The sequence below is a fragment of the Bos grunniens genome, chromosome 21, assembly GCF_055505025.1.
Source record: "Bos grunniens cultivar Pamir isolate PY7600 chromosome 21, Bosgru_T2T1.0, whole genome shotgun sequence".
In the NCBI taxonomy this organism is placed as follows: domain Eukaryota; kingdom Metazoa; phylum Chordata; class Mammalia; order Artiodactyla; family Bovidae; genus Bos; species Bos grunniens.
This window is the reverse complement of record NC_141185.1, coordinates 10,343,941-10,366,862: the sequence shown is the minus strand read 5'-3', so window position 1 is coordinate 10,366,862 and position 22,922 is coordinate 10,343,941. Positions and strand designations below refer to the sequence as shown.

Genomic DNA, 22,922 nt, shown 5'->3' with positions numbered 1-22,922 from the left:
GGCAATCTAGCATTCCCTACTCTATCTGCTTTTCTGAAAAGTCCTGTGTGATAATTCAGCCCATCACCTGCTTTCTGGGGTTAGTTTGTCTCCCCTAGGGGCTGGACGAAAGGGAAGTGACTGGGGACACCCTAATTTTAAAATTAAAAAGGAGGCCAGAATTGAGAGTTTTCTGAGGGCACTAGGATTGGGTACAAGGATGTCAAACGGGTTTTTCTCACATGACAAATGTGAGTGATTGGCAGCAGCTGCCTGGACTGGTTTTGAGAAGGACTGTGAAGACCTCTGAGGTCCTTGGGGAGGGGAAGGGCTTGCTGGTCGATTATTGATGTCTGCCGTGGATGCAGTCATGGGGGCAGATGCCCATGTGTTTCATGCTGAACCTGCACCCATCGCTCACAGCCACATGCCCTCTCCTCTGTTGCTGACCCAGACAGGTGACAATCCTATTGGAGTGAGAGGAACAGGCGGAGCCCCAACCCTGGTAGCTGAGTTCCCACGAGAGAAGAAATTAGGGCGCAGTCCTGACTGGGCCAGGGATGTGAGAGGCTTGCTGGAGATCACTGTGCTGCCCCAGTGGGACACACAGATAACAGACCCTTAAAGGAAGCCACGGATTCACAGAGCAGGCAGGGACCCCTCCCCGCCCCACCCGCACCGCCCAGATAAGGCCAACCTGGGGCAGGGAGCCCGGCATCAGGTGATCGAGAGACAGCTCAGGAGGGCAGCGGCAGCTTTGATCAGGCTCCCCTGTGTTTCTGTCTTCCTTCCCCTCCCCTTCCCTCCCCCACTTCTTCTTCATCTTCCTCGTCTCTCTCTCCCCCCCCTCTCTCTCTCCATCATTTTGTCTCTCTCTCTCTCTCTCCCTCTTTCTCTCTTTCTCCCTTCCTCTCTCCCTGTATCTGTCTCTCACACACATTGCACATGTGCACACACACACAACACACAGACACACACCACTGGACTGGGCAGTGAACTTGACACGTCTTACCACCTCTCATCCTCCAGGGGACAGACAAAAATACATGCATGAAGGTCCCACCGTGACACCTTCTCAAAAGGCACGTGAAAGCTCTTTGAGGTTGGTCCTCAGGAAGCTAGAACATCATAAAATTCATAATTATCTGCACCTACTTTTAAACAAAAGAGATAACACTTGAGAAGCACCAGTACACAATGGTTATGTCATATCACAACTGTCTTTATATGAAAGTAATGAAAATATCAATTCTCCTTTTTTTGTAAAAAAAAAGTTATGCAAACAAGCTCTATGGTATCAAAGTTTAAAAAATATATGTTCATTTCCTCCCACCAGCCCACACATTACAGATTCTCCCTCCCTGATACGTAGGACACGTGACCCAACTGAATTCATGTCACTCAAGCCTGTTTGAAGTTACAGATTTGGTGGGGCACGACAGTGAGCCGGGTACCACCCAGAGGCAACAGTGACCAGGATCCGCTCTGGCCTTAGCCGCCGCCGCTGTGTGGCTCTGGGTAAGTTACTTCCCCTCTCTGGGTCTCCGCCTGCATGGAGATGTTCAAAGGCCCCGCCACAGTCAACCCAGTCAGGATTTGGGCTCAGTCGCCTGGGCCGGAGGTCTTGGTTCACGCAGCCCCAGATTTTCCAGGAAAGCCGCCACCCATGGAGAATGGCCTTGTGGCTTGGTCTCTGAATATCTGGAGGAAAGCTCACTTTATACATCAGCCTGGAGGTCTCCTCTCTGCGACCCTGCTTTCCTGCCCTGTGAGTGTCCAGCTCTTCCCAGTTCTGTGAGGCTCAGAGGGCAGTGTGGGGGAGGGGGGCACAGTGCTGGGGGCCTGGACCCTCCGGAGTCTTCAGCTTCCCCTCTGTTTAAAGGCCTTTCTGCGTCTGTGACACTGGTTTCAAAGGCCTGAAGAATCCCCTCTTGGTCTCCTATGCATAGCCGAACAGACAAAATCAATCGGTAAAGAATGGTCACTAAGCATTTTTTAAAAAGGAAACTTTAGTGTTGATTTGGGGAAAATAGGATCCAGTGATGAAACACAGGAACCATTCCAGAACTCCCTGGGGAGGAAGGGATGTATTGGGTTGACCCAAAAGTTCGTTTGGTTTTTCCATAAGATGTTACAGACAACCCAAATGAACTTTTTGGCCAATGCAATATTTCCAGCCTCAAGGCCCAGGTGGCTCATGGGCCCGACTGCCAAGCGCTTGCAGAGAGGGCTTGGTTTGGGGCATCTGGACCCTGGGTCCCTTGTGGGCACCTGTGTGGGACATTCATGGCCCAGAGGACCCAGCTCTCTCCAAAGTCCCTTCTGGAAGGAGGAGAGAGCCCTCCAGACTGGCTGAGCTCTGCGGATGACCCCTCCTCTCTGTCTTGGACCCCCGATCTCTGGTCCCTGGTGGGTCAGATGCTTCCCTCTGTCCCTTCAGCCGGAGCCGCAGATGATGAAAAACTCAGCCTCGGCGCGATGGAGGTAACACATCTTTCCGGCACTGTCAGACACTTGGGTGCTACAGACATTGTACTTATCCTTCCACGTGGGAATCTTGACAATAAGCTCCTTCTCCTTCATTTTATTCCCAAGCAGAGCAGAGAACATGGGCAGCATGACCTAACCGTTCCCTGAAGACTCAGACCACGGACCTTTCTCACTGGTCTGGGCTATTCAGGCTCCCCGAGGTCCCCCTTCTGCTGTGCTTTGCTTAGTTCCGGGCGTGCTCCTTGGAGTTCTTCTTTCCTCCATTAATTTCACTCTCACTTGCCATGTTTCACTGCTGCTCCTGGGCCAGCCCCGAATCAGCCCTTTCTCTGCTTCTCACCCACAGCGTCTAGTCTGCAGTCACTCTGAAGCCTAGAGGAGCACGGCTGTCCTGACTGTACCTAGACCAAGAGTCAGTGGGCTCTGAGCGAGGGCCAACGCCATTCTTCCGTGTCGACGGCTCAGAGTCCTCTTCACGAACATCTGGATGTTGGGCTTGGTTTCTGGATAGGAGATGGCCATACAAGCGACACGTTCTTGTCCCTGCTTTCCAGGGCTGACTGCAGACCAAGGCCAAAATGCTACAAGATCCCATGGGACAAAAACACTGTTGGGAATTTTCCCAATGACAAATAGAGGGCATATGTGAAATGATACATACTGAGCATTTACATACAGAGCATATAAAAGAAATGGCTATGCATTATCCCCTCAGTCACACGCAGTACACATTTAGTATAAATAGAGTGAGACAACACTGTATAAAAAGGTAATTTTGTTCTGAGAACATCGATATAGTATTTACATGGATGCAGCCCAGAGGGCTCTGGCCTGCCTCTGTTTCCAGGTCCCCCAGGCTGGGGCAGCTGGAAGTTTGGAGAAGAGCATCCCCCGAATGCCCCCGGTGGGGGGAAGGGGGCTAGGTGGGTGGGGGCCCGTCGTAGCGGAGCATGAGCGTGAGGGAGCGGGCGAAGTTGTTGGCCAGGAAGCAGCTGCGGTTCTCTTCCCCGACCGGGAGCAGGAAGAGCAGCAGCAGGAAGAGCAGCAGCAGCAGCTGCAGGGGGAGCGCCACGCAGCATACCTTCCGGCAGAGCGAGCTGAGTCCTCGCCAGCGCGTGGCCTGCAAAATCAGAGCGGAAGACGTGAGCGGGCTCGGGGCTCCGCACGGGAGGCGAGGGGCGGGGAGGGCCCCCGGGCGACATGAGGAGCCACACTGGCTCCGGGCTGACTCTCCAGCTGCACCCGGCCTCAGTTTTCCCATCTGTGAAGTGGGGCTAATGTCCGTTCTCCCAGAAACAAAGATCTCCAGTTTTCTCAAACCACTCAAGGCAAGAGAGGAACAGGATAAAACAGTTACAGGCTTTGTCCGTTGTCACATTAATCTTTGCCTGGTTTATAAGAATCCTGGGTGTGAATCTAAAGAAGGTCATTCAACCTCACTAAACTTCAGATTTCTCCTCTATAAATAGGAGGAATAATGGTACCTACCTGACAGAGTTGTAGTGAGGATTCAATGAAGCCGAGCCTGGCACATAGTAGGGACTCAAAGCTGCTGCCGTGATTATTATGCATCATTACTATCGTCACCATCTTTGGTGTATGTGTTTGGCCAGTGGGGTGAAGCTACCATCTGCAGGGTTATGACTAAAGACCTCTGTGTCAGAATCCCTCCCAGGCAAGACCATACAGCAGCCCTGCAGGGCCCCAGTTGGCCTCGGATAGCCAGTGCCCCTCTGGGCTCACCATGTGCCCCAATGCAGAGCCCCCCTGTTCCCAGGAAAAACGGGTTGCTGGTGAAAGGAGGCTGTCCCCTCATCTGTTACACAAGACACATTCAAGGGGGGAAAAGTCAGCTCTTAACACAAAAGTTCGAAAAAATAGCAATAAAAAAACACAAAAATTATTGCCACTATCTAGGTCACAGTCACCACCATCCCCACCATAATCACCATGATGATCACCATCATCACCATGACCACCACCAGCACCGTCGCTGCCACCCATCACTGTGTTCTCCATCATCACTTTCTTCATCTTCTCTTCCTCTCCCTCTTCCTTCTTCTTTTCCTCCCTCTCCTTGCTCCTCATCACCATCTTCATCATCAACACCCTGACATGTCCAAATACCTAATGAGCTTCTTTGTGGCAACATCCGTGAAAGCAGCCAAAGAATATTTCCCAAGTTCTCAAGGGACTGGCTGAGTTGCAGCTTCATGGGCATGCAGGGCCAACAGCTGTCCACTCAATAAAGTGGAGGCCCCACCGTCAAGGGACAGCATGGTACAGGGCAGAGGCCCAGCTCTCAGGAACTTGGCCATCTAGGCTCCAGTGCACACTGTCCCACAATAGCTATGTGCCTTTGGGCAAGTCAGTAACTTCTCTGAGCCTCAGCTTCCTTCTCTGCAAAATGGGGATCAAACACCTACCTCTATTTTCCAGGTTTTGGCGAGGATGCAAAGTATAATTATACAGCAATTAAAAAGTATATATGCTGTTATGGCTAGTACTATTATTATAGAATATATCTACTAGCTCCGTGAGGAACCAAAGAGTCATTTTCCAGGGTACCAAGTCAAGTGATGATGATGATGGTACCGATGATGGTCACGAGGAGGAGGATGATGATGGTGACGACAGTGACGGTGAGGGTGCTGATGGTACGTGTGTTGATATCGGTGATGGTGATGATGCTGATGAGAAGGGTGCTGATGATAGTGATGGGGATACTGGTGAGGATGACGGCAGTGATGGTGGTGGTGGTGGGCATGGTGGTAACAGGAAACACGCAGGTGTTCCTGGGATGGTCTGACCTGAGCACTTCTGTTTCTCTCCCTCATGCCTGAATGATCTCACCCACTCTCCTGTCCCAGCTATCTCCTCCAGGTTAATCACACTTGACCCTATGCCTCCAGCTTCGAGTGTTCTCACTCACCAAAGATCCCAGGCACTGATTTTGTAAAAAACAGACTTCCTATAACCCACACAACGGAGAAGCAGTCCTGGCTGGGTTTATCTCAGCAGTGACTTCAGGAGTGTGTGTGTATGTGTGTGTGTATTGCTGCTGCTAAGTCACTTCAGTCGTGTCTGACTCTGTGTGACCCCATAGACGGCAGCCACCAGGCTCCCCCGTCCCTGGGATTCTCCAGGCAAGAACACTGGAGTGGTTGCCATTTCCTTCTCCAATGCAGGAAGGTGAAAAGTGAAAGTGAAGTCGCTCAGTCGTGTCCGACTCTTCGAAACCCCATGGACTGCAGCCTACCAGGCTCCTCCATCCATGGGATTTTCCAGGCAAGAGTACTGGAGTGGGGTGCCATTTAAGTCATTTAAATAGCTGAATGATGTCCACAGAAGAGACAGACTTTCCCATAGCTTCCAGGCAGGGTCAGACCTGGCTGCCAAGTGCTCTTGACCCCCACTAAGGGGCTCACCTACTGATGCCTCAGTCTATGAGTGCTCTAACTTGACTGCTGACATTTCATGCTGACTTTGCCCGACTCCAAATCTCTGACCCACCCAAGAGAGCGAAAGAGGGTGAGACATAGGTACACCCTAACCTAGGTTCACACTACAATTGAAAACCTGTAATTAATGGTCTCCCCAGTGGAGGTGGACTTCCCAGATGGCACTAGTGGTAAAGAACCCGCCTGCCAATGCAGGAGATGTAAGAGACATGGGTTCAATCCTGGGTCGGGAAGATCCCCTGGAGAAAGAAATGGCAACCCAATCCAGTATTCTTGCCTGGAGAATCCCATGGACAGAGGAGCCTGGCGGGCTACAGTCCACGGGGTCACAAAGAGTCAGAGACGACTGAAGTGACTTAGCAGTCAGTGAAGATCTGTGTCTAAGGGTCCTGTTTCTGTTTGCTTCTCCATTCTCAGAGCTACTACCTTGCTTATGTAAGTGAGGAGCTGTGCCTTGGCCACAATCCTCTGGGGCAAATGTCTTTGAAGGTCCAAAGTTCTCTTGCATTTATAAGTGTTGACAAAGAGTGGTCTTTTTCAACGACTCCTGCTGCCTGTCATGTGTCTATTCACTTAGATTTCACATCTTCACTTTAAGGGACCTGGATTCTAAAATCCCCTTTAAAAGAGAAGACACATTTTAATACTATTGTCACATACTTAGAAAATACATATGTGAATGCACACACACAGACACACACATAAATAGGCATGAACTACTGTCTAAGAAGCCAACAAAGAAATTGACAGTCTCAGCTCTTTGCAGATCTGGGAGCTTCTCTGTGCCTGAGTTTCCCCATAGAAAGTACTACGTGTATTCTGTGCAGTTACAACCATCCACAGAGACAAGGGGGCGAAACTTCCCTGGAGGTCCAGTGGTTAGACTCTACCTTCTAATGCAGCAGGATGTGGCTCAGTCGCTGGTCAGGAAACTAGGATTTCACACACAACCAAACCCATGTGCTACAACAACTGAGCCCACGTGCTCTGGAGCCCACGTGCCACAACTAAAGAGAAGCCCACGTGCGCCAACAAAGGATCCTGCAGGCTGCACCTAAGACCCGATGCAGCCAAAAGTAAATAAAGGAAATCAACCCTGAATATTCACTGGAAAGACTGATGCTGAAGCTCCAATACTTTGGCCGCCTGATGCAACGAGCCAACTCATTGGAAAAGACCCTGGTGCTGGGAAAGATTGAAAGCGGGAGGAAAAAGATTGAAGACAGAGCATGAGATGGTTGGATGACATCACTGATTCAATGGATGTGAGTTTGAGCAAATTCTAGGAGATGGTGAAGGACAGGGAAGCCTGGCATGCTGTAATCCAGGGGGTCACAAAGAGATGGACACGACTGAGCAGCTGAACCACAACAAAACTAAGAGAGAAGGGGCTTCCTCAGGACGTTCCCCACCGCTTAGGGTGTGGAAGTAGGTAGAGGGTCGACAGCATGTGGTGGTGGGGAGGGAACAGGTCATATTACAGAGGGTGATTAAATGCTTGAGTCCTTCAATATCTCCCATGAACCTGGGGCTCTAGAGTTTTGAGGAATCCTGGCAGGAAGAATTTATCACAGTAAGGGTGATTGAATCTTCTGCCATTGAAGAAAAAGGATGTGGGGGAAAGAAATGATTTGGAGTCCTGGGTTCTAACCCTGGCCCTGTCACTTCCTAGCTGTGTGACCTAGGACAAGTCACTCAGCCTCTCTGAGCCTCAGAGCCTTCTTCTACTGAGGCAAAGGGAGCCTGACACCTGCCTACCAGAATCACAAGGATAAATGAGGCAGCAGAGGCTACACTCACATGCATAGCTGGTGCTCGGCAAACACTCATTCCTTTCCTCCTCCAAGTGATGGGCCCCAGGGAAGACGGGTGGCTTCTACAAGCCCCCTAAGCTTCCCCTGCACCCAGGTTCCAAGGACCAGATCCTCGGCCCCATCAGAGAGAAAAACACTGCTCTCCCTAAATACCCTTCTTGGTCCCTTAAAGGCCCTCACATTCTTTGACCAAAGGGCCTTTGCAAAGCTTATACTTTCCGCTGGAAGACCCATTTCCTTTCTTTCTCCAATGCATCTAGTTCACTCCTACTGTTTATTCTAATCTCAATTTGTGAGTCACTTCCTCAGAGGGAACTTCCCTGCCTCTAAACCAAAAAAAGCCCCTTTACATATTCTCATGGATCAACACCTTTCCTTTGGGTTACTGATTTCAAAGTCTGTGTTCCCCTTCAATCCTTGGAGGCAGGGTCTACACTAGTTTGATTCATTGCTGTATCTGCAGTAATGTTCAGTAAACATCTGCTCAGTTAATGAAATAAAAGGCTCTTTCCCTTCCTGGGCGTCTGACTGTCTGCTCCTCCCTTAGTGCCATGATGTGACCAGGCACACACTCACTGACCTGTCTGTGAACTGTCCACACCATGCCGATGGCTCCCCAGAACATTTGGACTCCACACGTTAATGAACAACACCACGCGTGCTCCAGCCCCACATTCAGCTCACCTCCACGCTCGCGGGTTTCCTGAGCTGCTGCCCAGCTCTGGAGGTACCTGTGCCCATTTCTCAGAGGAAGAAACTGAGTCCACGGGAAATAAGCAGCCCAAGGTCACAGGGACAGGCTCAAATCGTCAGCGTGGCTCCTTCTCCCACCCTACATGGCACTTCTCATAAGAAACAGCAGCAAGGACTTCCCTGGTGGCCCAGTGGTTAGGCGCCTACCTGCCAATGCAGGGAACACAGGTTTGATCCCTGATCCAGGAAGATCCAACGTGCTGTGGGGTAGCTAACCCCGTGCCCCACGACCACTGAGCCCGCACTCTAGAGCCTGTGCTCCACAAGAGAAGCCCCTGCAGTGAGAAGGCCGTGCACCACAACGAACAGTAGCCCCCGCCTGCCGCAACTAGAGAAAACCCACGCAAAGCAATGCAGATCCAGCAAAGACAGAAATGCACGAATGAATGAACTCTTCAAACAGCAGCAACAATGACCAAAGGCCCCCTGGGCCTCCGCTGAAGCTGGTTTCACCCTGACCTGGGGCCCTGAGTGTGAAAGTCACGTGGCATCACCACTTGGGCTTTCAGGGTCTTTTCCGGGAGCTGATTGGGCCTCATTCTCCAGCTCAAAGATGCCTCCAGACCAGTGCCAAGGGCTCAAGGTGATGGGCAGGGGTCAGCTTTTCTCTGGCAATTCAAGATGGGCCCCACCAGTGGCCATCACTAACTCTCACTTAGCGATGAGCTCAGTCCCTCAAGGTCCCTCTCACTGATGCAGAGCCTCAAACTGGCTGGCTTCGCCTCCCTGGGTTTCCTCTAGAACCCAGAAAGGGCATCTCCCTGATGCTCCAGGGAGTCTGAGGGCATCACAGATCCCAGGCTGGGCTCCACCTACACACTTTGAATATCTTCTTCACTACGTTCTCAGTGCCAAAGCACTGAGTTAGAGCCCAAACTCACTTCCCAGGAGTGCTCAGAGGCTGCAGAGAGCTCCCACCCAGGGACAGAATGGTAGTGGCTGGGTGGGGCTGAGTTAATATTGTATCCTCCCCGGGGCAGCTCTGCATGTGATGGTCAGGCCACAGAACTGTGTTATTCCAGCCCCCTGGCTTGGTTTTGGGGAGGCCCAGAAAGTACAGTGACATAGAATCTGCCTGCCAGTGCAGGAGATGCAGAAGATTTGGGTGGGTCAGTACGATCCCCTGGAGGTGGAAACAGCAACCCACTCTAGTATTCCTACCTAGGAAAATCCCATGGACATCGACAAAGAAGCTTGGCAGGCTATAATCTATGGGGTTGCAAAGGGTCGGACATGACAAAGCAACTGAGTTTGCACGCATGGCTTGGTTTTTGACCAGATGGCAGTGAGGCCATCTGAGCTGGCCTTTTGGGGCAGTTTGGTTAATCGATGAGAAGAACCTCTGGGTGAAACAATTGGAGCGAGGGGTGCTCTTGTCATTACTCAAGTGAAAATGGAGCCCCATTCAGCAGGAGATATATGGACACAAGGCTCCCTTCCCTGCTTTTCCTTCCCTCATCTTTCCTCATCTGACATCCATGCACATCCAGGCTCTTCTGCGTCTAGGACAGAACTAAGGTCAGTGACAGTCCAGGGTGATCCAGAGGCATCCAGCTTGGAAGACTGTGTGGTCAGGATGCTTTGCTTATATGGAGACCGGGGTTTGTCTGGACGCAGGGAACACAGTGAGGTCAGCTTCAGACACGCTGAGTCTGAGCAGTCTCTCAAGTTGATGCCCTTCGGGTTTGGGCCTTGGGACTGAAGCTGGAAGGAGGGACCTGGACAAGAAATGGATCAGAGAGTGTGAGAGGCCTAGAGTCGGGGACCAGAGCTGGCAGGAAGGAACCGTCAGGGAGTGAGTCATGGGAGGGAAAGAGGCCCGGGGAAGCTGGAGAACGCGACCGTGTGAGAAAGAGGTGTTGTATTTCCAGGGTCGCGGAGCAGTTAGGACTCTTTAATTACAAAAGAAATGGTGAGAAATCCCTGCAGCTACCACCTTAGTCACGTGATCCAAGTCAGCATCTGCAGTCCTGAGGTGGGTGTATCGAAATCGCACTCTCCCAATAAGATACACTAAGAACACAGCATCGCTTCTACAACACTCTTTCCAGAAATTCACAACAAGGAAACACCCCAGAAACCCCAAACCTGAGGGACATTCTATAAAATATCTGGCCTGTACTCGAGAAGGTCAAGGTCAAGGAAAACCGAGGACTGGTCTCGGGAGAGGAAACTAAAGAAGTGCGATGACTGAATGTAATGTGTGATCTCAGACCGGATCCTGGACTCAGGGGAAAGGGCTGTGAAAGACTGAATGGTACATCCCCACAGAGGGATGTTATTCAGTGGAAAAAGGAAAGGAACTATTAGCCGCAAAAAGACACGGAGGAAACTCAAGTGCATATTGCTGAATGAAAGAAGTAACAAGGTCAGTGGTTGCTAGGGGCTCTGGGGAAGGGCAGAGGCGTAAAGAGGAAATTCTGGGGAGAAGCCTAAGGCGGTGACACTCGTCTGCAATGTCACTACGCACTTGTCAAAACCCATAGGATACACAACCCAAACAGTGCACCCTAATGTCAACTAGGAACTCCAGTTAATAATGATGATTTTTTCTTTAATTTTTTAATTTATTTGGCTGCACCAGATCTTAGCTGCACCATGGGGAACCTAGTTCCCTGACCAGGGACCAAACCTCTGCACTGGGAGTGCAGAGTCTTAGCCACTGGACCTCAAGGGAAGTCCCAATAATGATGATTTTTAAAACATCATAACAGGGACTTCCCTGGTGGTCCAGTGGTTAAGAATCCACCTTCCAGTGCAGGGGATTTGGGTTCAATCCCTGGTCAGGAAACTAAGATCCCACATGCCAGGGGGCAACCACTAAGCCTGTGCACCCCAACTACTGAGCTTGAGCACCTCAACTAGAGGGAAGCCTGTGCACTGCAACTGACACCCAACAAAGACGTAAACAAATTGTTGTTGTTCAGTCACTGTGTTGTGTCCGACTCTTTGTGACCCCAGGGACTGCAGCACACCAGGCTTCCCTGTCCTTCACTATCTCCCAGAGTTTGCCCAAACTCGTATCCATTGAGTCGGTGATGCCATCCAACCATCTCATGCTCTGTCATCCCCTTCTCCTCCAGCCCACCTTCCATCTTTCCCAGCATCAGGGTCTTTTCTAATGAGTCAGCTCTTCGCATGAGGTGGCCAAAGTATTGGAGCTTCAGCTTCAGCATCAGTCCTCCCAACGAATATTCAGGGTTGACTTCCTTTAGGATTGACTGGTTTGATCTCCTTGCTGTCCAAGGGCTCTCAAGAGTCTTCTCCAGCATAAATAAATATATTTTTTAAAAAACAACAATACTGTAGCTATTGTGAGAGAAAGTTATTGCCTAACATGGAAAAACCCTAGTGGTTGCTTTCCTGGATTCGGTATTACAATATTCCATCTGCTCTACCGGGCTCATTGTGAGGAGCACTATTATTTTATATACCACTAAGTGGAGAATCCCAGGGATGGGGCAGCCTGGTGGGCTGCCGGCTATGGGGTCACACAGAGTCGGACACAACTGAAGCGACTTAGCAGCAGCAGCAGAAGCAAGAAAGAAAAAACCCACCGGTGAAGATGGAGCATCTGATTGGAGACCCCACACAAGGCGGGGGCACCGCAGGGTTGCACCTTCAGGGCCAGGGAAACCGAGGGCTAATCTCCCCCACACTGAAACAGGAAACAAGGAAATCCTAGGTCTTATCCTGGCACCCGGAGAGGGCGAGAAACAAAACTCTGCCCTGAGAACTTGAACCGGAGGCCGGAGCTCCCAGAGCTGGGTCGTCGGCACAGTCGGTGTGGTCCAAAGGAAAACAAAACAAAACACAGCCCGTGGGACGTCCCTGGTGGTCCAGTGGTTAAGACGCCCCGCTGCCGTTGCAGGGGGCGGGGGTGCCATCTCTGGTTGGGGAACTGAGATTCCACGTGCTGCACGGCACAGCCAAAAAAAACCTCCAAAATCCAACCCTCACGCAGAGATTTTAATTTAAAGAAAGCTTAGGTGGAGAGTGTTCTGGGTGGCAGAGGAAGGCAAATTCCAGTCCTTACTGGACCATAATAGGAAAGGCTTCCCTGGTGGCTCAGATGGAAAAGAACCCACTTGCAATGCGGAAGACCCAGTTCAATCCCTAGGTCAGGAAGGTCCCTTGACCCACTCCAGTACTCTTGCCTGGAGAATGCCATGGACAGAGGAGCCTGGCGGGCTACAGTCCACGGGGTCACAAAGACTCGGACACGACTGAGCGACTAACAGTGGCAACTCCAAAGATGTGAAAACGTGGGAAAACCATGAGTCTTAAAATCTGTGAAATACGGGCAAGTGGAGAAAATGTCGCTGTCCGGTCTCTCCCATCTGGACCCACCTCCCAGAGTCCACAGAACGGCATGCTTAGTGGCATCTGCCCTCCACGCCTGCACATGGGCCTGCTTAGTTCACCCCGGTAAACGCAAACACTGGCGCATCCGCTCCTCAACTCGAAGGCTCCCTCAGGTAGGACCGCTCCCCTGCACCAAGGCAGGAATTCAGTTGACTCACAGCCCAGTCACAACTCAAAAAGCAATTGACCTTTCATGTGTCTGAAAGCTGCAGGCAGACATATCCGGTGGCACGAAGCTGGCAAGTGCGTAGGCAGCTGCAAGTTTAATAAATCTTAATTATTCTGTTTATATAAACAAGCAGGCTGAAGCCACTGACGTAGCTGGAGCTTTCAGTGGCTTGGGGTGTGGAGAGAAAAAAAAAGTGTGGAGGGCCGACGGCTCATAAATAATTAGCTTTGGAGCAGGTTTTTTTTTCCCCCTTCCCTTTGGACTAAAAATAATATATGAAATGTTTTTAAGTTGGCAAGATTACAAGACCAGAAGACAGTGTCTAGTTTCTACCTGTCAGACCTGCGTGCATCTGTGCACACCTGCACATGTGTGCATACCCTCACACACGCGTATGCACACCCCACCCAGCAAACAACGTGAGAACCGCACCAAGGGGAGGATTCCACCCCCACCCCCATCTATCTCCACTCCCAGAAGGGGCATTAGCCGTCTTCCGTCTGAAAGAGAAGCAGAACATTGTCTGCTAGCATCCAGGTCCTCATGTACGAAGCAATTCAGAAACTTCTGGTTTATAAGAACTTAGTTCTGAGGACCCGCATTTCATTCATTGGAAGACCATGGTTAAGAGCCTTGCGAAGGGGAACACACACTAATGGTGGATCCCGGATGCAAATCGAGAACATAAAGCAACGGTTCTCCAAGTCTGGCCCCTGCAGGGGCAGCAGCAGCATCACCTGGGACCTTGCTGGAAACGCAGATCCTCGGGGCACCCCAGACCTGATGCATCAGAAACTCTGGGGGTGGAACCCAGAAATCTGTGCTTAAACAAGCTGTGATATAAAGGGGCCCCAGATGGCCTCTGAATATTGGCCTCTGGGGTTGCTTGCTTCTTCACAGGGAGCTGAGACCCAAGAGCTCAAAAGCCAGCCAGCACCAAACTCAAAACTTTCACACATCCGTTTGATTTTAAATGTAGCCAAATAAGCACATTTGGGGGCCATTTAGAGCCTGCCTGCTTTGCATATCCCACAAAATGGAGTCCAACATCTGCCAGCTATCAGATCAGATCAGATCAGTCGCTCAGTCGTGTCCGACTCTTTGCGACCCCATGAATCGCAGCATGCCAGGCCTCCCTGTCCATCACTAACTCCTGGATTTCACTCAGACTCACGTCCATTGAGTCAGTGATGCCATCCAGCCATCTCATCCTCTGTTGTCCCCTTCTCCTCCTGCCCCCAATCCCTCCCAGCATCAGAGTTTTTTCCAATGAGTCAACTCTTCGCATGAGGTGGCCAAAGTACTGGACTTTCAGCTTTAGCGTCATTCCTTCCAAAGAAATCCCAGGGCTGATCTCCTTCAGAATGGACTGGTTGGCTCTCCTTGCAATCCAAGGGACTCTCAAGAGTCTTCTCCAACACCACAGTTCAAAAGCATCAATTCTTCGGCGCTCAGCCTTCTTCACAGTCCAACTCTCACACCCATACATGACCACAGGAAAAATCATAGCCTTGACTAGACAAACCTTTGTTGGCAAAGTAATGTCTCTGCTTTTGAATATGCAATCTAGGTTGGTCATAACTTCCCTTCCAAGGAGTAAGCGTCTTTTAATTTCATGGCTGCAGTCACCATTTGTAGTGATTTTGGAGCCCAGAAAAATAAAGTCTGACACTGTTTCCACTGTTTCCCCATCTATTTCCCATGAAGTGGTGGGACCGGATGCCATGATCTTCGTTTTCTGAATGTTGAGCTTTAAGCCAACTTTTTCACTCTCCTCTTTCACTTTCATCAAGAGGCTTTTGAGTTCCTCTTCACTTTCTGCCATAAGGGTGGTGTCATCTGCATATCTGAGGTTATTGATATTTCTCCCGGCAATCTTGATTCCAGCTTGTGTTTCTTCCAGCCCAGCATTTCTCATGATGTACTCTGCATATAAGTTAAATAAGCAGGGTGACAATATACAGCCTTGACGAACTCCTTTTCCTATTTGGAACCAATCTGTTGTTCCATGTCCAGTTCTAACTGTTGCTTCCTGACGATAGATAAGATCAACCCTGCATCTGCGGCTTCCCTGGTGGTCCAGGGATAAAAGAACCCGCCTGCCAGTGCAGGATACACAGGTTCGATTCCTGATTGGGGAAGATCCCACGTGCCGCTGGGCAACTAAGCCCAGGCACCACCACTACTGAGCCTGTGCTCTAGAGCCCACGAGCCACAACTACTGAAGCCTGTGTGCCCTAGAGTCTGTACTTTGCAACAAGAAAAGCCCCTGCGATGAGAAGCCTGCACACAGCAACCAGAGAGTAGTCTGCACAGTAATGAAGACCTAGCACAGCCAAAAATAAATAAATAAAATTATTTGAAAAAAAAAAACAAACACACCTGTAGCTGTAAAGACCACAAGCCACTGCTGTACTCGGACATTCCCTGGCCAGAAACGTGCTATTGTGCTGGGCAACACCAGCTGTGGGGAGAGCCCTTCTCCCATTCCCCTCTCCACCCCGCCCATCCCGCTGGCATGCACAGCCTACCCTGGCAGGCCTTTCTCTGGTAATCTACCCCAGGTACTTGCATCAGTGCTTGGTACAAAGTCAGAGCTCAGCAAACATCTGTGAAGTGAGTCAGTGACCGAGGAGACAGCCAATGAACACAGAGCTGTGAACACTCCATATGAACCTGGTGACAGGCTGCCAGGGACAGGAGCCTGCCCTGGAGGACTGGTGTCAGCCAGCCAAGCAAGCCCCCACTCAGAAACACCAGGGGACCCAGAAACAACTCCCCCTGAACTCTGGCCTGGGAGCTACTTAGACGGGGGCTCCCAACCAGAGTGGGACCTAAAGGGCAGGAGCTGGAGGCAGCCTGGCATCTGGCCCTGGGCCCTCAGGTGCCACCAGGAGTCACAGGCTGGGCTGTGTGGAGACCCAGTCTTCCTGATGCACTCCCCTACTTCATGAGAAGCCCTGTGTTCTTCTAGGGGAAACTGGGGCTTCAGGCTCTCCTCTCAAGAAAGAACAACAGTTCACATGATCTTCAAAATTCATTCATGAAGTCAATAAAGTCAGCGTTGACAGTTCCATTTTACAGATAGGGAAAGAAAGTCCCCAGAGTCAAAGCAACTTGCCCAAGGCCACAAAACTGGGGGACGCCAGGCCCAGAGCACAGCGTTGGTCTGGTGACTGCCCCGTCCAGTCCTGGGGACACACACGATACTGCAGATGGAGACATGAACACCAGCTGGAGACCAAGACGTCTGGGTGGGCAGAGCCCCTGGGAACACAGACTCGATGGCCCTAGAGATCTCGAGGCCCCGGGGCTCTCGGGAGCAGAGCACGCCGGAGGCTTATGTCATCATGAGCCAGTGCTCGGCAGGACAACAAGCTCGCTCTTAGAGGGCTTCCCTGGTAGTCCAGGGGATAAGAATCGGTGCCAACGCAGGGGACATGGGTTCCATTCCTCGTCCGGGAAGATCCCACGTGCTGCAGAGCAACTAAGCCCACGCACCCCAACTACGGAGCCTACGCGCTGTGACTCCTGAAGCCCAGGCACCTAGAGTCCATCCGGAACAAGAGACGCCACTGCAATGAGAAGCCCACACACCGCCACTCGAAAGCAGCCCCCGCCTGCTGCAACTAGAGAAAGCCCACACACAGCAACCAAGACCCAGTGCGTCCGAAAGCTCTCAAATACAATCTCAAACCGGAACTCCTTCAAAGCAAGCCTGCTCTCAGAAAAGGTGGTGCCAGGGACGCCGATGTACACTGGACCTTTCCACAAGTGGGGAGAGCCGCCAGGCCCAGGGATGCCTTCTCCAAGGCACCGTGTGGAAGGGCAAGAGTGGGCTTAGAGTCTGAGGCAGAGACCACTCAGGAGCCGTGTGCCTCCAGCGAACACATCACTGCAGTCTTGCCATTCCTTGCTTCATTCATGCCTAGGGTGGTGGTAATGATGCCTATTGGATGTCTGGGGGACGGTGATGTGAAACGCCCTAGGCACGATCTGGCACAGTTCCTGGCACAGAGTGGATGGTCAACACGTAGCATTTATAGTAACAATCATTATTCCTCATTATTTCTGTAAGTACAGCTCTTACTGCCATGGCTCTGGCCAGCAAGCCCCCAGGGAGAGGCTCTGAGCACTTCTCAGAGGCTGGCTGGTCAAACATGACTAGCACAGCCCCCTTCCTCTTTCAGTCCCCATGGACCCCAGATGCGCGTCCACTACTCAGGCGGCCGCGAGGTCCAATGCCCTGGAGTGGCCCAGGTCTCCGTGGGCCGGCCCGATTTACGCCTGTTGTCACAGCATAATCACTAACCGTGTCCTTGCTCACACCCCCGCGTCCTGTCTCAGCTGAGTACACACTGTGCGTCCTGCAGAACAAAGACCCCCCGGGACCACCATAGGGCAGCCCAGAACCGAATCTCCAGGAGCATTTCTCATGGAACCTTCCAGAAGGCCCAGGGGTCCTGCCCCAGCATCCCAGGCCCACCAACCCTCCAGATGCCCTGCCCTCTACCCGTGTGGAGCAGACGGCAGACACCGTACCTTTCGGAATCCAGTCGGCTCCCCTAGAGGACTCTGCGTCTGTTATTTTAGGGAAGGAGAGGAAAAGGGGAAAGGAAAAAAAAAAAAGAAGTTAAGTGAGTGAAACTTAAATCCCAGCAGAGCCTGTAATGGAATATTCATTTTGTCAGGGGAATGTTTCTTTAAAACTTCTGGTCATCTGGACAGGCTGAACCAGCAGGTGATTCAATTTAATGAGCTTTTTAACGCACTTGGGGCCCAGGTGGGATCCTGTCTGGGAAGGCCTGGGCCAAGGCCATGGGCGCACGGACCTGGCTGGGGCTGGGCTGACACCTAGTGGCTGACGCGGCTGCTTTCAGGGCCGGCAGAGCTGGAGCCCCAAAGCTTGGAGTCTGGGGTCGGCGGGCTTAAAGGGCCCTCAGTGGCCATCCCAACCACCCTTTCCTTGGACTAACCTCCATGCCTCAGTTTCCCTATCAGTTCTCAGGGGATAATAACAGTACCTCCTTTATAGGGCTGTAATGAGGATATAGATATATTCCTAATGGAATATAGATAGCATATTCAAAAGCAGAGACATTACTTTGCCAACAAAGGTCCGTCTAGTCAAGGCTATGGTTTTTCCTGTGGTCATGTATGGATGTGAGAATTGGACTGTGAAGAAGGCTGAGCGCCGAAGAATTGATGCTTTTGAAGTATGGTGTTGGAGAAGACTCTTGAGAGTCCCTTGGACTGCAAGGAGATCCAACCAGTCCATTCTGAAGAAGATCAGCCCTGGGATTTCTTTGGAAGGAATGACGCTAAAGCTGAAACTCTAGTACTTTGGCCACCTCATACAAAGAGTTGGCTCATTGGAAAAGACTCTGATGCTGGGAGGGATTGGGGGCAGGAGGAGAAGGGGACGACAGAGGATGAGATGGCTGGATGGCATCACCGACTCGATGCACATGAGTTTGAGTGAACTCCAGGAGTTGGTGATGGACAAGGAGGCCTGGCGTGCTGGGACTCATGGGGTCACAAAGAGTTGGACACAACTGAGCGACTGAACTGAACTGAAATGAACTGAACTGAATGAGGATATAACATTTAATAAAGGCTACTACTAGTCTAGCTGTTATTGTTTTGTGTGAGATGGTGGGCCCCTAGGGGGCTTCCCAGGTGGCACTAAGTGGTAAAGAACCCACCTGCCAATGCAGGAGACATAAGAGACGTGGGGAGATGGGCATGGCAACCCACTCCAGTATCCTTGCCTGGAGAATCCCATGGACAGAGGAGCCTAGCAGGCTACAGTCCACGGGGTTGCAAAGAGTCAGACACGAGTGAAGCGACAGCATGCACGGGGTCCCCCAGGGGGAGGTGCTTCCTCAATGTCACAAGCAGGTCAGTGGAGGAGGCAGCCTAGATCCCAGGGGTCCTGGCCCCCACTCCAGTGTTCCCTGTGTGATGCCTCCATCAAGGTGTGTTTGATGCTGGCTCTGTCCCTGGCTATCCGGGTGAACTCGGGTGAGTTTTTAACTCCTCATAGCCTCATCCCCCTTCTGGCAATTGGAGATGCAATCAGTCTGGTGGACGGCTGCTGTGAGCACTGAACTGGGATGATGTACACAGAGGTTTCAGGCTGGTAGAGCAAAGCTGTCGTTCTTGGAACTCAGCCTCACTGGGTGGCAGAATGGCCAAATGACAAATTGCATGTCAAGCGCCTAGGACCCACGAGTCTCCATCGCCTCTCCCTGAGTGACCCCCTCGGTCCGGTCTGTCGAGGTATGGGGTGGAGTGAATGCAGATTGAGCTATGTCTCCCCAGGGCCTCGGACCTGTGCAGCCTTAGCACCTACCAGCAGGTGGCTGGAGTCCTTGAGCTTGGACTTGTACAGCATCCATCGGTAGCGTAGATCCTCTAGCTCGTCCGAGGACTCGCTGGCTGGCCTGAGACGAAGGAGGTTTTCGAAGAGATGCTGACCTTCTGGTATTCGAGCCTCCAGTTCCTAGAGGGAAAAGACAGGGTCACGTGCACCTTCCAAATGGCTGAGGAGGCCCCATCTCGTTGGTAAGGAGGAGCCAATCAAGTTCCATTTGCAGGGGCAGCCAACAGAACACATAAAGAGAGAATCTCATTGTGCAAATAAATGGAAGCCAAGGCCAGGAATTGCATTCAGTGTTGCAGAATGGACTTCTGCCTGAAAGAGGAGCTGCCGTGCTGACCTCCATGGTCACTTCTAGCTCTGGCATTCTATTATAAATATGACATAGATTTACACTATGTATGACTAGGGAAAGTGAAAGTCGCTCATGTCACTTCCGACTCTGTGACTCCATGGACTGTAGCCCGCCGGGCTGCTCTGTCCATGGAATTCTCCAGGCCAGAATACTGAAGTGGGTAGCTGTTCCCTTCTCCAGGGGATCTTCCCAACCCAGGAATCAAACCCAGATCTTCTGCATTGCAGGCAGATTCTTTATCCACTGAGCCACCAGGGAAGCCCTCTGGCATTCTAGAACCAAGTTCTCCAGAGGGCTTGACATAAGAGTTATCATCATTATAAAAGCTACCATTGTTCATCGACAGAGGAATGGATAGAGAAGATGTGGTACATACATACAATGTAATATGACTCAGTCATTACAAATTACGAAATAATGTCATTTGTAGCAACATGGACATAGAGATTGACATACTGAGCGAAGTCAGTCAGACAGAGAAGGAGAAATACCATATGACTTCCCTTATGTGTGGAATCTAAAAAAAGAAATGAGTCAAAAGAACTTACAAAACAGAGAGAGACTCACAGACTTGAAGAACAAACTTGTTGCTAGGGGGAAGGATAAGGGGAAGGGATAATTCGGGAATTTGGGATGGACATACACGCGCTGCTATATTTAAAATGGATAATCCACAAGGACCTCCTGTACAGCACATGGAACTCTGCTCAGTGTTATGTGGCCGCCTGGATGGGAGGGGAGTTTCAGGGAGAATGGATACGTGTGTATGTATGGCTGAGTCTCTTCCTGTTTACCTTAAACTATCACAACATTGTTAATCAGCTAAACCCCAATATAAAATTAAAATTGGTTTGTTTGTTTTTTATAAAAAGCTACCATTGTTGAATATGTCTTTCTATTGGCATTTTTAATCCTGGCAGAGTGAGGTTGGGACAGGGCAGATTTTTCTATCAGAATACAGTACTGTGTCCCCCCCCACCGGATGGCATCTTTTATCCTCAGGACTCCTGGGAGGGAGTGCCATGTGAGGATACGACCTGGGTTCTAAGTTCAAAAGCCTGAGTTTAAATTCTGGCTTGGCATCCAGTATCTGTCCCATCCCACCAGCTGCATGATACAGGCACACAGCTTAGCTTCTCAGAGCCCTCAAGAGTGGGGACTCTACAAGAACAAAGAAGCGTAACCCGGGGAACTGCAAGTCATCTCTGATACGCCTGGGGCTGGGTGGTGGTGGCAGGGGATGAGGGGAGTGGCTGAATATGAGGTAGGAGGTAGACAGGAAGAGCTAGGTAGCTGGGACCAAAGCTCCCACTGAGGACAAAACGTTAAAAACATTCTTAAGGCATCAGTGGACAGGGAGGCCTGGCATGCAGCAGTCCATGGGTCACAAAGAGTCAGACACGACTGAGCGACTGACTGAACTGAATTGAACTGAAGGCATCAAAGAGTTAACAACAACAACAAAAAGAGTGAGGCAAGACATGCGAAAGGTTAAGATGCAGAGAAGTAAGCCCAGTGCTCAGACCTCCTCTTGCACTTAGGATATTTGTTAATCTGGAAAAAACAGTTGTGAAACAGATCTATGCTTCTGGCAGCCTTGCAGGATTCAGGAGACAGAAGTCAAAGTCTGCGCCCTACAGAAGTGGAGACTCTGAAAAACTGCTGCCTTTAGCAGAAGCCCCTAAAGGTGAATAGGAAGTAAACCCACACCTTATTTGGATTTGCAGGCCAGTGCCAAGTCATCTCAGGAGTCCAGAGAGCTTCAAGTTTTGAAATTGGATTCAGTGGTTCTAGATTGATAAAAGCCCCCACTGGCCTGGCTATTGCAAACAAAATCCTCTTTGAAGGAAAGATTATTCTTAATCTCAAATTATTCTCGCACCTATTTGTCAAACACAATATCCAGCACACAATCGAAGCAGTCACACACAGATATAAGACTCCGAGAAGAGGCGGAAACTGGGACTTCCCTGGAGGTCCAGTGGTTAAGAATGTGCCTGACAATGCGGGGGAAGTAGGTTCTATCCCTGGTCCAGGAAGGTCCCACATGCCCTGGACCAGCTAAGCCCGTATGGCACAGCTACTGAGCCCGAGCTCTAGGGCCCATGTGATTCACCTACTGAACCCACCTGCTACACCTTCTGAGGCCCATGTGCTTAGAGCCTTGTTCTGCAACAAGAGAAGCCACCTCAGTGAGGAGCCCTCACCCCACAGCTAAGAGCAGCCTCTACTCACCGTAACTAGAGAGAGCCCAGGCACAGCAACAAAGTCCCAGTGCAGCCAAATGCAAATAAAATTAATGAATTAATGAGGAAGAGGCAGAGACAATACACAACAGAAACAGTCTTGACTTGAGATACCGAAATTATTAGACACACTCGCTAAACCAACTTTGTTTACTGTGTTGAAAGAATTAAAAGACAAACTGAAAATTTTCAGCAAGGCCCCAAAAGCTGTGAAAAGTGGCAAAGCAGATTTTAAAAAGCACCAAGGAGAATTTCTAGGAATAATAAATGAAATATTAAAAGCTAAGAACTTAATAAACATGTGAAATAGCAAATGAGATACAGCTAAAGAGAGGATTAGTCAAGTGGAAGATGAGTTAGAAAAAAGTATTCAGAAAGTAATATAAAAAAGCAAAAGGATGAAAAAGTACACAAGACACAGTGAAACACTTAGTGAGAAGAAAGCGCATATGTTTAAAAGGCATCTCAGAAGGTGAGGAAATAGGGGAAAAGGCAGAGGCCATATTTTGAGAGATAATGTTGCAGAATTTTCCAGAAAGATCCCAGGCCACAGATTCAAGAATCCAGATGAATCTCAAGCAAGAAAAATAAAAATAAAACCAAACTCTAAGGTATTAAGGTAAATTTCAGAAAAAATTAGGAAAAAGAGAGGTAGATTGGGGTCTGATTGATAAAGGCTGTGGATGATAAACTTGGGAAGTTGAACTCTATCCTAAAAAGTTTTCATTACTGGGACAAGGTCATCTTTAGGATTCTGAAGGGTCACTCTGGCTACAGAATGAGTCATTACTGAGATGGGAACCCAAAAAGAATGAGGGAGGCCAGCTTGGAGGCTACTGTCAAGGTCAAGATAAAAAATGATAAACGTCTAGATGAAGACAGTGGTAGTGAGGGGAAACAGAAACAAC

At 50.3% G+C, this 22,922-nt stretch overlaps 1 protein-coding gene across 9 annotated transcripts in view; it reads right to left on the bottom strand.

The window, feature by feature from the left end:
- Positions 1-877: 877 nt before the first annotated feature.
- The window catches only part of SYNE3 (spectrin repeat containing nuclear envelope family member 3), a 109,008-nt gene continuing 86,963 nt past the window's right edge, over positions 878-22,922 (bottom strand). For all 9 annotated transcript variants that reach the window (XM_086363074.1, XM_086363076.1, XM_086363069.1 and 6 more), the window contains 3 exons: positions 19,387-19,536; positions 17,574-17,612; positions 878-3,589 (listed from right to left, as the gene is read on the bottom strand). In XM_086363074.1, the coding sequence (XP_086219200.1) occupies positions 3,389-3,589; positions 17,574-17,612; positions 19,387-19,536 (390 nt within the window). In that variant the 3' untranslated portion in view covers positions 878-3,388. The remainder of the gene's footprint in view (positions 3,590-17,573; positions 17,613-19,386; positions 19,537-22,922) is intronic.